This window comes from Lampetra planeri, unplaced genomic scaffold (genome assembly GCF_965212315.1).
Source record: "Lampetra planeri unplaced genomic scaffold, kcLamPlan1.2.h2 scaffold_584, whole genome shotgun sequence".
NCBI lineage: Eukaryota > Metazoa > Chordata > Hyperoartia > Petromyzontiformes > Petromyzontidae > Lampetra > Lampetra planeri.
The window spans coordinates 32,762-44,485 of NW_027615407.1; the positions used below are offsets into that span (position 1 = coordinate 32,762).

The 11,724-nt window shown below is 55.4% G+C and overlaps 1 protein-coding gene across 1 annotated transcript; it reads right to left on the minus strand.

Moving 5' to 3' along the window:
- Positions 1 to 268: 268 nt before the first annotated feature.
- Positions 269 to 11,479, minus strand: LOC144741524 (1-phosphatidylinositol 4,5-bisphosphate phosphodiesterase gamma-2-like). Its single transcript, XM_078624040.1, has 4 exons — positions 11,305 to 11,479; positions 9,719 to 9,807; positions 8,881 to 9,074; positions 269 to 663 (listed from the first exon to the last, which is right to left on the minus strand). Exons 1-4 carry the CDS (start codon positions 11,363 to 11,365, stop codon positions 606 to 608), a joined length of 402 nt encoding a protein of 133 aa, XP_078480166.1. The 5' UTR covers positions 11,366 to 11,479; the 3' UTR covers positions 269 to 605.
- Positions 11,480 to 11,724: the final 245 nt, after the last annotated feature.

An 11,724-nucleotide genomic window follows, 5' to 3' on the forward strand; every position in this document is an offset into this window, starting at 1 on the left:
ATCATCATCATCACCACCACCTCCATCATCATCATCACCACCACCTCCATCATCATCATCACCACCACCTCCATCATCATCATCACCACCTCCATCATCACCACCACCTCCATCATCATCACCACCACCTCCATCATCATCGTCACCACCTCCATCATCATCGCCACCACCTCCATCATCATCATCGTCACCACCTCCATCATCATCGTCACCACCTCCATCATCATCACCACCACCTCCATCATCATCGTCACCACCTCCATCATCATCGTCATCACCTCCATCATCATCATCATCACCTCCATCATCATCATCACCACCTCCATCATCATCACCACCACCTCCATCATCATCACCACCTCCATCATCATCATCATCACCTCCATCATCATCGTCACCACCTCCATCATCGTCGCCACCACCGTCATCATCACGACCTCCACCATCACCACCATCATCGCGTGGGGGCGGTGTGACGCTGGTTCACAGGTGAGGACTCGAGCGGGTGAGGAGGTGGTGGGTGAGGAGGAGGTGGTGGGTGAGGAGGAGGTGGTGGGTGAGGAGGAGGAGGTGGTGGGGGAGGAGGGGGGTCCTGGCGGGGGCTGTCAGTACTTGGAGGGGCCCTTCTGCTGGTGCTTGCGAGCCTGCTCCCTCTCCCGCAACCTGCACCCACACGCAGAGACAAACGTGCGGGTGAGTGTGTGTGGGTGAGTGTGCAGGTGAGTGCGTGGGTGAGTGAGTAGGTGAGTGGGTGAGCGAGTGGGTCAGCGGGTGGGTGAGTGTGAGTGTGGGTGCAGGTGAGTGTGTGAGGTGTAGTTGAGTGACAGTGTGGGTGTGTGGGTGAGTGAAAGTGCGGATGATTGGGTGAGATGGTGGGTGGGTGGGTGGGTGTGAGTGAGTGAGAGGGTGGGTGAGTGTGGGTGGGTGGGTGGGTGTGAGTAAGGGTGGGTGAGCGTGGGTGAGTGAGTGAGAGGGTGGGTGAGTGTGGGTGGGTGAGTGAGTGAGTGCGGGTGGGTGAGCGTGGGTGGGTAAGAGTGTGGGTGAGTGAGTGGGTGATTGGGTGAGTGTGGGTGAGTGAGGGTGTTTGAGCGTGTGTGTGAGTGTGTGTGAGTGAGAGAGTGTGTGTGTGCGTGTGAGAGTGTGTGAGAGAGTGTGAGAGTGTGTGTGTGTGCGTGTGTGAGAGTGTGAGTGAGAGTGTGTGTGCGTGTGTGAGTGAGAGTGTGTGAGAGTGTGTGAGAGTGTGAGAGTGTGTGTGCGTGTGAGAGTATGTGAGAGAGTGTGAGAGAGTGTGAGTGAGTGTGTGAGAGTGTGTGCGTGTGAGAGAGTGTGTGCGTGTGTGAGAGTGTGTGTGAGAGTGTGTGAGAGTGTGTGTGTGCGAGTGTGTGTGCGTGTGTGAGAGTGTGTGTGCGTGTGTGAGTGAGTGAGTGTGTGAGAGTGTGTGCGTGTGTGAGAGTGTGAGTGAGAGTGTGTGTGCGTGTGAGTGTGGGAGAGTGTGTGTGCGTGTGTGAGTGAGAGTGTGTGAGAGTGTGAGAGTGTGTGTGCGTGTGAGAGAGTGTGTGCGTGTGTGAGAGAGTGAGAGTGTGTGAGAGTGTGTGTGCGTGTGTGAGAGTGTGTGTGCGTGTGTGAGAGTGTGAGTGAGAGTGTGTGAGCGTGTGAGAGTGTGTGTGCGTGTGAGAGTGTGTGTGTGTGCGTGTGTGAGTGTGCGCGAGTGTGTGCGAGTGTGTGAGAGAGTGTGAGAGAGTGTGTGCGTGTGAGAGTGTGTGCGTGTGTGTGAGAGTGTGTGAGAGTGTGTGTGCGTGTGTGTGTGAGAGTGTGTGAGTGTGTGAGAGTGTGAGAGAGTGTGTGTGAGAGTGTGAGTGAGAGTGTGTGAGAGTGTGTGTGCGTGTGTGAGTGAGTGAGAGTGTGTGCGTGTGAGAGTGTGTGTGAGTGTGTGTGTGTGAGTGTGTGAGTGTGTGAGTGTGCGTGCGTGCGTGTGCGTGTGAGAGTGTGTGTGCGTGTGAGAGTGTGTGTGTGCGTGTGAGAGTGTGAGTGTGTGTGTGCGTGTGAGAGAGTGTGTGAGTGTGTGTGCGTGTGTGAGAGTGTGTGTGCGTGTGTGTGTGTGTGCGTGTGTGAGAGTGTGAGTGAGAGTGTGTGAGAGTGTGTGTGCGTGTGTGAGTGTGGGAGAGTGTGTGTGAGAGTGTGTGTGAGTGTGTGCGAGTGTGTGTGTGCGTGTGTGTGCGTGTGAGAGTGTGTGTGCGTGTGAGAGAGTGTGTGCGTGTGTGAGAGAGTGTGTGCGTGTGTGAGAGAGTGTGTGAGTGTGTGAGAGTGTGTGTGTGTGCGTGTGTGAGAGTGTGTGTGTGTGCGTGTGTGAGAGTGTGAGTGAGAGTGTGTGAGAGTGTGAGTGAGAGTGTGTGAGAGTGTGTGTGCGTGTGTGAGTGAGTGAGTGTGTGTGAGTGTGTGAGTGTGTGAGTGTGTGTGTGAGTGTGTGAGTGTGTGAGTGTGCGTGCGTGCGTGTGCGTGCGTGTGAGAGTGTGTGTGCGTGTGAGAGTGTGTGTGTGTGTGCGTGTGAGAGTGTGAGTGTGTGTGTGCGTGTGAGAGAGTGTGTGAGTGTGTGTGCGTGTGTGAGAGTGTGTGTGCGTGTGTGTGTGTGTGCGTGTGTGTGTGAGAGTGTGTGTGTGTGTGCGTGTGTGAGAGTGTGAGTGAGAGTGTGTGAGAGTGTGAGTGAGAGTGTGTGAGAGTGTGTGTGCGTGTGTGAGTGTGAGTGAGTGTGGGAGAGTGTGTGTGAGAGTGTGTGAGAGTGTGAGAGTGTGTGTGCGTGTGAGAGTGTGTGAGTGTGTGAGAGTGTGTGTGTGTGCGTGCGTGTGAGAGTGTGAGTGAGAGTGTGTGTGCGTGCGTGTGTGAGAGTGTGTGAGTGAGAGTGTGTGTGTGAGTGTGAGTGTGTGCGAGTGTGTGTGTGCGTGTGAGAGAGTGTGTGAGAGTGTGTGTGTGAGTGTGAGTGTGTGCGAGTGTGTGTGTGCGTGTGAGAGTGTGTGTGAGTGTGTGTGGGAGAGTGTGTGAGAGTGTGTGAGTGAGAGTGTGTGTGTGTGTGAGTGTGTGTGTGCGTGTGAGAGAGTGTGTGAGAGTGTGTGTGTGCGTGTGTGAGTGTGAGTGAGAGTGGGAGAGTGTGTGTGAGAGTGTGTGAGAGTGTGTGCGCGTGTGTGAGAGTGTGTGAGAGTGTGTGTGTGTGCGTGTGTGAGAGTGTGAGAGAGTGTGTGTGTGAGTGTGTGTGTGCGTGTGAGAGTGTGTGTGCGAGTGTGTGTGCGCGTGTGAGAGAGTGTGTGAGTGTGTGTGCGTGTGAGAGAGTGTGTGCGTGTGTGAGAGAGTGTGTGAGAGTGTGTGTGTGTGCGTGTGTGAGAGTGTGAGAGAGTGTGTGCGTGTGTGAGAGAGTGTGTGTGTGCGTGTGAGAGTGTGTGTGCGTGTGTGCGTGTGTGAGAGAGTGTGTGAGTGTGTGTGCGTGTGAGAGTGTGTGAGTGTGTGAGAGTGTGTGTGTGTGCGTGTGTGAGAGAGTGTGTGAGAGTGTGTGTGTGTGCGTGTGTGAGAGTGTGAGTGAGAGTGTGTGAGAGTGTGTGTGCGTGCGTGTGTGAGAGTGTGCGAGTGTGAGAGAGTGTGCGAGTGTGTGTGTGCGTGTGAGAGAGTGTGTGTGCGTATGAGAGAGTGTGTGAGTGTGTGAGAGTGTGTGTGTGTGCGTGTGTGAGAGTGTGAGTGAGAGTGTGTGTGTGCGTGCGTGTGTGAGTGAGAGTGTGTGAGAGTGTGTGTGCGTGTGTGAGTGTGAGTGAGTGTGGGAGAGTGTGTGTGAGAGTGTGTGAGAGTGTGTGTGCGTGTGAGAGAGTGAGTGTGCGTGTGTGTGAGAGTATGTGAAAGTGTGTACGTGTGCATGAGTGTGTGTGTGTGTGAATGTGTGAGAGTGTGTGAGTGAGAGTGTGTGTGTGTGCGTGTGAGAGAGTGTGTGAGTGTGTGAGAGTGTGTGTGCGTGTGTGAGAGTGTGTGTGCGTGTGTGTGTGCGTGTGTGAGAGTGTGTGAGAGTGTGTGTGCGTGTGTGAGTGAGTGTGGGAGAGTGTGTGTGAGAGTGTGTGAGAGTGTGTGTGAGAGTGTGTGAGTGTGAGTGTGTGCGAGTGTGTGTGTGCGTGTGTGCGCGTGTGTGAGAGTGTGAGTGAGAGTGTGTGTGTGTGTGTGAGAGTGTGAGAGTGTGTGTGTGTGCGTGTGTGAGAGTGTGTGAGTGAGAGTGTGTGTGTGAGTGTGTGTGTGCGTGTGAGAGTGTGAGTGTGTGCGAGTGTGTGTGCGCGTGTGAGAGAGTGTGTGAGTGTGTGTGCGTGTGAGAGTGTGTGTGCGTGTGAGAGTGTGTGTGCGTGTGAGAGAGTGTGTGCGTGTGTGAGAGAGTGTGTGCGTGTGTGAGAGAGTGTGTGAGAGTGTGTGTGTGTGCGTGTGTGAGAGTGTGAGTGAGAGTGTGTGAGAGTGTGTGTGCGTGCGTGTGCGTGCGTGTGTGAGAGTGTGAGTGTGCGAGTGTGAGAGAGTGTGTGAGTGTGTGTGCGTGTGAGAGTGTGTGAGTGTGTGAGAGTGTGTGTGTGTGCGTGTGTGAGAGTGTGAGTGAGAGTGTGTGTGTGCGTGCGTGTGTGAGAGTGTGAGTGAGAGTGTGTGAGAGTGTGAGTGAGAGTGTGTGAGAGTGTGTGAGAGTGTGTGTGCGTGTGTGAGTGTGAGTGAGTGTGGGAGAGTGTGTGAGAGTGTGTGAGAGTGTGTGTGTGTGAGTGTGTGTGTGTGAGTGTGTGTGTGTGAGAGTGTGAGTGAGAGTGTGTGTGTGCGTGCGTGTGTGAGAGTGTGAGTGAGAGTGTGTGTGAGTGTGAGTGTGGGAGAGTGTGTGTGAGAGTGTGTGAGAGTGTGTGTGCGTGTGAGAGAGTGAGTGTGCGTGTGTGTGAGAGTATGTGAAAGTGTGTACGTGTGTGTGTGTGTGTGTGAATGTGTGAGAGTGTGTGAGAGTGTGTGAGTGAGAGTGTGTGTGTGTGAGTGTGTGTGTGCGTGTGTGTGTGTGCGTGTGTGAGAGTGTGAGTGAGAGTGCGTGCGTGTGTGAGAGTGTGTGAGAGTGTGTGTGCGTGTGTGAGTGAGAGTGTGTGAGTGAGAGTGTGTGTGCGTGTGAGCGTGTGAGAGTGTGTGTGTGTGCGTGTGTGCGTGTGTGAGAGTGTGAGTGAGTGTGTGAGAGTGTGTGTGCGTGTGTGAGTGAGTGTGGGAGAGTGTGTGAGAGTGTGTGAGAGTGTGTGAGTGAGAGTGTGTGTGTGTGTGTGCGTGTGTGAGTGTGCGTGTGAGAGTGTGTGTGCGTGTGAGAGAGTGTGTGAGTGTGTGAGAGTGTGAGTGAGCGTGTGTGAGCGTGCGTGAGCGTGCGTGTGTGAGAGTGTGAGTGAGAGTGTGTGTGAGTGTGAGTGAGTGTGGGAGAGTGTGGGAGAGTGTGTGAGAGTGTGTGAGAGTGTGTGAGTGAGAGTGTGTGTGTGAGAGTGTGTGTGCGTGTGAGAGTGTGAGTGTGTGCGAGTGTGTGTGTGCGTGAGAGAGTGTGTGTGTGCGTGTGTGAGAGTGTGAGTGAGAGTGTGTGTGCGTGTGTGAGTGTGGGAGAGTGTGTGAGAGTGTGTGAGTGAGAGTGTGTGTGTGAGTGTGTGCGAGTGTGTGTGTGCGTGTGAGTGTGGGAGAGTGTGTGAGAGTGTGTGTGAGAGTGTGTGAGTGAGAGTGCGTGTGAGAGAGTGTGTGTGCGTGTGAGAGAGTGTGAGTGAGAGTGTGAGTGAGAGTGTGTGAGAGTGTGAGAGTGTGTGTGCGTGTGAGTGTGTGAGAGTGTGTGTGTGTGCGTGTGTGAGAGTGTGAGTGAGAGTGTGTGTGTGCGTGTGTGAGAGTGTGTGAGAGTGTGTGTGCGTGCGTGTGTGAGAGTGTGTGTGAGAGTGTGTGTGCGTGCGTGTGTGAGAGTGTGAGAGTGTGTGAGAGTGTGTGTGCGTGTGTGAGTGTGGGAGAGTGTGTGAGAGTGTGTGTGCGTGTGAGAGAGTGTGTGTGCGTGTGTGAGAGTGTGTGTGTGCGTGTGTGAGTGAGAGTGTGTGTGCGTGTGTGAGTGAGTGAGAGTGTGAGAGTGTGTGTGCGTGTGAGAGTGTGTGTGCATGTGTGAGAGAGTGTGTGCGTGTGTGAGAGAGTGTGTGAGTGTGTGAGAGTGTGTGTGTGTGCGTGTGTGAGAGTGTGAGTGAGAGTGTGTGAGAGTGTGTGTGTGAGAGAGTGTGTGAGAGTGTGTGAGAGTGTGTGTGAGAGTGTGTGAGTGTGAGTGTGTGCGAGTGTGTGTGTGCGTGTGTGTGCGTGTGAGAGTGTGTGTGCGTGTGAGAGAGTGTGTGCGTGTGTGAGAGAGTGTGTGCGTGCGTGTGAGAGTGTGAGTGAGAGTGTGTGAGAGTGTGTGTGCGTGCGTGTGTGAGAGTGTGAGTGAGAGTGTGTGAGAGTGTGTGTGCGTGTGTGAGTGTGAGTGAGTGTGGGAGAGTGTGTGAGAGTGTGTGAGAGTGTGTGTGAGAGTGTGTGAGTGTGTGTGAGTGTGTGTGTGCGTGTGTGTGTGTGCGTGTGAGAGAGTGTGTGAGTGTGTGAGAGTGTGTGTGCGTGTGTGAGAGAGTGTGTGAGTGTGTGTGCGTGTGCGTGCGTGTGAGAGTGTGTCTGAGAGAGTGTGTGAGAGTGTGTGTGAGAGTGTGTGAGAGTGTGTGTGAGAGAGTGTGTGCGTGTGTGAGAGAGTGTGTGAGTGTGTGAGAGTGTGTGTGTGTGCGTGTGAGTGAGAGTGTGTGAGAGTGTGTGTGCGTGCGTGTGTGAGAGTGTGTGTGCGTGCGTGTGTGAGAGTGTGAGTGAGAGTGTGTGAGAGTGTGTGAGAGTGTGTGAGTGAGAGTGTGTGAGTGAGAGTGTGTGAGTGAGAGTGTGTGAGAGTGTGTGTGCGTGTGAGAGTGTGTGAGAGTGTGTGTGTGTGCGTGCGTGTGTGAGAGTGTGAGTGAGAGTGTGTGAGAGTGTGTGTGTGAGAGTGTGTGAGAGTGTGTGAGTGAGAGTGTGTGAGTGAGAGTGTGTGAGTGAGAGTGTGTGTGTGAGTGTGTGTGTGCGTGTGAGAGTGTGAGTGTGTGAGAGTGTGAGTGTGTGCGTGAGAGTGTGTGAGAGTGTGTGTGCGTGCGTGTGTGAGAGTGTGAGTGAGAGTGTGAGTGTGAGTGTGAGAGTGTGAGTGTGTGCGAGTGTGTGTGTGCGTGTGAGAGAGTGTGTGTGCGTATGAGAGAGTGTGTGAGAGTGTGTGAGTGAGAGTGAGAGTGTGTGAGTGAGAGTGTGTGAGTGAGAGTGTGTGAGTGAGAGTGTGTGAGTGAGAGTGTGTGAGTGAGAGTGTGTGAGAGTGTGTGTGCGTGTGAGAGTGTGTGAGTGTGTGAGAGTGTGTGTGTGTGCGTGCGTGTGTGAGAGTGTGAGTGAGAGTGTGTGAGAGTGTGTGTGTGAGTGAGTGTGGGAGAGTGTGTGAGAGTGTGTGAGTGAGAGTGTGTGAGTGAGAGTGTGTGAGTGAGAGTGTGTGAGTGAGAGTGTGTGTGTGAGTGTGTGTGTGCGTGTGAGAGTGTGAGTGTGTGCGAGTGTGTGTGTGCGTGTGAGAGAGTGTGTTAGTGTGTGAGTGTGTGTGCGTGTGTGTGCGTGTGAGAGTGTGTGTGCGTGTGAGAGAGTGTGTGCGTGTGTGAGAGAGTGTGTGCGTGTGTGAGAGAGTGTGTGAGTGTGTGAGAGTGTGCGTGCGTGTGTGAGAGTGTGAGTGAGAGTGTGTGTGCGTGTGTGAGTGAGAGTGTGTGAGAGTGTGAGAGTGTGTGTGCGTGTGAGAGTGTGAGAGTGTGTGTGCGTGTGAGAGTGTGAGAGTGTGTGTGCGTGTGAGAGTGTGAGAGTGTGTGTGCGTGTGAGAGTGTGAGAGTGTGTGTGCGTGTGAGAGTGTGTGAGTGAGAGTGTGTGAGAGTGTGTGTGCGTGTGTGAGTGTGAGTGAGTGTGGGAGAGTGTGTGTGAGAGTGTGTGAGAGTGTGTGTGCGTGTGAGAGAGTGAGTGTGTGTGAGAGTATGTGAAAGTGTGTACGTGTGCATGAGTGTGTGTGTGTGTGAATGTGTGAGAGTGTGTGAGAGTGTGTGAGTGTGTGTGTGAGAGTGTGTGAGTGTGCACATGTGCATGAGTGTGTGCGTGTGTGTGAGAGTGCACGAGTGTGTGCGTGTGTGAGAGTGAGTGTGCGTGTGTACGAGTGTGTACGAGTGTGTGCGTGTGTGAGAGTGTGTGCGTGTGTGAGAGTGAGTGTGCGTGTGTACGAGTGTGTACGAGTGTGTGCGTGTGTGAGAGTGAGTGTGCGTGTGTACGAGTGTGTGCGTGTGTGAGAGTGTGTGCGTGTGTGAGAGTGAGTGTGCGTGTGTACGAGTGTGTACGAGTGTGTGCGTGTGTGAGAGTGTGTGCGTGTGTGAGAGTGAGTGTGCGTGTGTACGAGTGTGTACGAGTGTGTGCGTGTGTGAGAGTGTGCCTGTGCACGAGTGCGCGCCCGAGCCCGCCTCACCGCTCCGAGCGTGTCGCCGTGAGCTCCATGAGCTGCTCCTGTGCGTCCTCCAGCTCGAGTGTGTGAGAGTGTGTGTGCGTGTGAGAGTGTGTGTGCGTGTGAGAGTGTGTGTGCGTGTGAGAGTGTGTGTGCGTGTGAGAGTGTGTGTGCGTATGAGAGAGTGTGTGTGCGTGTGAGAGTGTGGGTGCGGGTGCGTATGAGAGAGTGTGTGAGAGTGTGTGAGAGTGTGTGAGTGTGTGAGAGAGTGTGTGAGAGTGTGTGAGAGTGTGTGTGAGTGTGTGAGTGTGTGTGAGAGAGTGTGTGAGAGAGTGTGAGAGACTGCGAGCCCGCCTCACCGCTCCGAGCGTGTCGCCGTGAGCTCCATGAGCTGCTCCTGCGCGTCCTCCAGCTCGCGCAGGCGCTGCTCGTAGCGCGTGACGCTGGCGGCGTCGCTGCGCCGGCTCTCGTACAGGATCACCTGACTCTGCAGCTCCGTCGTGCGGTCACGCAGCTGCTGGATCGACGAGTACATCTCCTCGTCGTCCGCCTCCTACGGGGGCGGCAAGGGGGGAGATGACGTTCGGTATCTACTCGTGATTCTATAGGCTTACGGGTGAGGCTGTGGGTCTGTGTGTGAGTAGTCTGTGGGTCTCTGTGTGAGCCTGTGGGTTTATGTGTGAGCCTGTGGGTCTCTGTGTGAGTAGTCTGTGGGTCTCTGTGTGAGTCTGTGGGTTTACGTGTGAGGCTATGGGTCTGTGCTTGAGTCTGTGGGTCTCTGTGATGAGTCTACGGGTCTCTGTTTGAGTCTACGGGTCTCTGCTGTGTGATGAGTCTACGGGTCTCTGCTGTGTGAGTAGTCTGTGGGTCTCTGTGTGAGTCTGTGGGTTTACGTGTGAGGCTATGGGTCTGTGCGTGAGTCTGTGGGTCTCTGTGATGAGTCTACGGGTCTCTGTTTGAGTCTACGGGTCTCTGCTGTGTGATGAGTCTACGGGTCTCTGCTGTGTGATGAGTCTGTGGGTCTCTGTGTGAGTCTGTGGGTCTCTGTGTGAGTCTGTGCGTCTCGCTACTAACAGCACTTGCCCCTACAGCCCTGCTGCTAGAGGCTACACGGGGCATTCTCTGTCTCTGTGCCGACGGCAAGCGCCGGTGAATGGGCGACCCGAGCACCGGTGGTGCCGGTTGAGCGGCGCGAACCTTGACGTTGGTGATGGAGATGTGAACGAGCAGCGAGGCCAGTTCAAGGTCCTCGCTGTAGCTGCTCTGCAGGGGCACGGAGCGGAAGCCTGGACACACACACACACACAGACACACACAGACACACACACAGACACACACACACACAGACACACACAGACACACACACACACAGACACACACACAGACACACACACAGACACACACACACAGACACACACACAGACACACACACAGACACACACACACACAGACACACACACAAGTTCCACCACCCACACAAACTTTGCTGGATTTCGAGACCAAAACTATTCAAGAACAAATAAAAATGATGCTCTGGTGGTTGGTGATGATGCATCGTCTTTGAAAGCGATTGGTCCACACCGGAGTGGCAGCTTTCTCTAGAGCCGAGTCTCAAACGGTGTTCGGTTAAAAGGTGACCAGCACAAGGAGAATGCCACTGTCAGGGAATTGAGAGCTCGGGGTGAGGGTAGCCACATCATGGGACCTTCCCTTGTCAGTATCAGAATAACGGAATGGGCTTCACCCTGCCTGGCAATCAAACACGAGTTGTGTTAAGATGATAAAACACCAAACTGAAAGCTTGTTTGCAGGGAATGCTGTCACCGTGTGAGCCACGCGAATTTGCGGTGTTCGTGTAAATAAACAAGATGCTCTGGTGGTACGTGATGATGCCTGGTCTGTGACACCGATTGGTCCACACCAGAGAGGCAGCTTTCTCTAGAGCCGAGTCTCAAGCAAAGCCACTCTACGGTAGTCTGGCCACACGGTAGAGACCACACGCTCAACGCACTCCCAAATCATCTCAAATCGCCAAATTAAAACCATCCGGTTCACCGTGGAGGTCGCCAACGCACTCCCAAATCATCTCAAATCGCCAAATTAAATCCATCCGGTTCACCGGGGAGGTGACAATTCCTCAATGTTTTGCTCTGGGGCGGCCTAACTGGTAGAATAACTCGCACAGCGTTTGCCGAAAGGCAGACATTTAGAGTCGGCTAAAAAGAGCTCCGAGTGGATGCAGCATTGGTGTGGAGAGTACGACTCCTACTCCCACCACTACAACCACAGCCACTACCGCCACTGTTACCACCACAGACAACACTAACGCCGCCACCATCACCACCACAGCCACCACCACCACAGCCTCAACCACCGACACCACCACAGCCACCACAGCCACCACAGTCACCACCACCACCACGACCACCACAGCCACCACCACAAACACCACCACCACCACAAACACCACCACAGACACCACCACAGCCCCCACCACAGCCACCACCACCACGACCACCACAGACACCACAGACACCACAAACACCACCACTACCACAGCCAACACCGCAGCCATCACCGCTACTCCCTATCCATCACCGCCACTCCCTAACCACCGCCACCACCGCCGCCACCACCGCCACCACCGCCACCACCGCCACCACCGCCACCGCCGCCACCGCCGCCGCCACCACCACCACCGCCGCCACCACCGCCACCGCCGCCACCACCGCCACCACCGCCACCACCGCCACCACCGCCACCACCACGCGTTGACCTCTCACCAGACTTGAGTCCGCGCACGGGGAAGGTGGCCTGTGCCAGGAAGTTGGGGTCACTGAACATGTCCTCCTCGTACACCACGAAGCGCAGGAAGGCGAGACGCGGGCTCTGGATGTCGAACACCAGGCCCGGGGACTTGACACTCCACACGGGGTTTCAGGCCGTTGTCCGCTGTGGGGAGGGGGGGGGAGGGAGGGGAGGGAGGGGAGGGGGGGAGGAGGGGAGGGAGGGGAGGGGGGGGGGAGGGGGGGAGGGAGGGGAAGGGTGGGAGGGAGGGGGATGGGAGGGGAGGGAGGGGAGGGGGGCAAGGGGAGGGAGGGGAGGGGGGAGGGAGGGGAAGGGTGGGAGGGAGGGGGATGGGAGGGGAGGGAGGGGAGGGGGGCAAGGGGAGGGAGGGGAGGGGGGGGGAGGGGGGGAGGGGG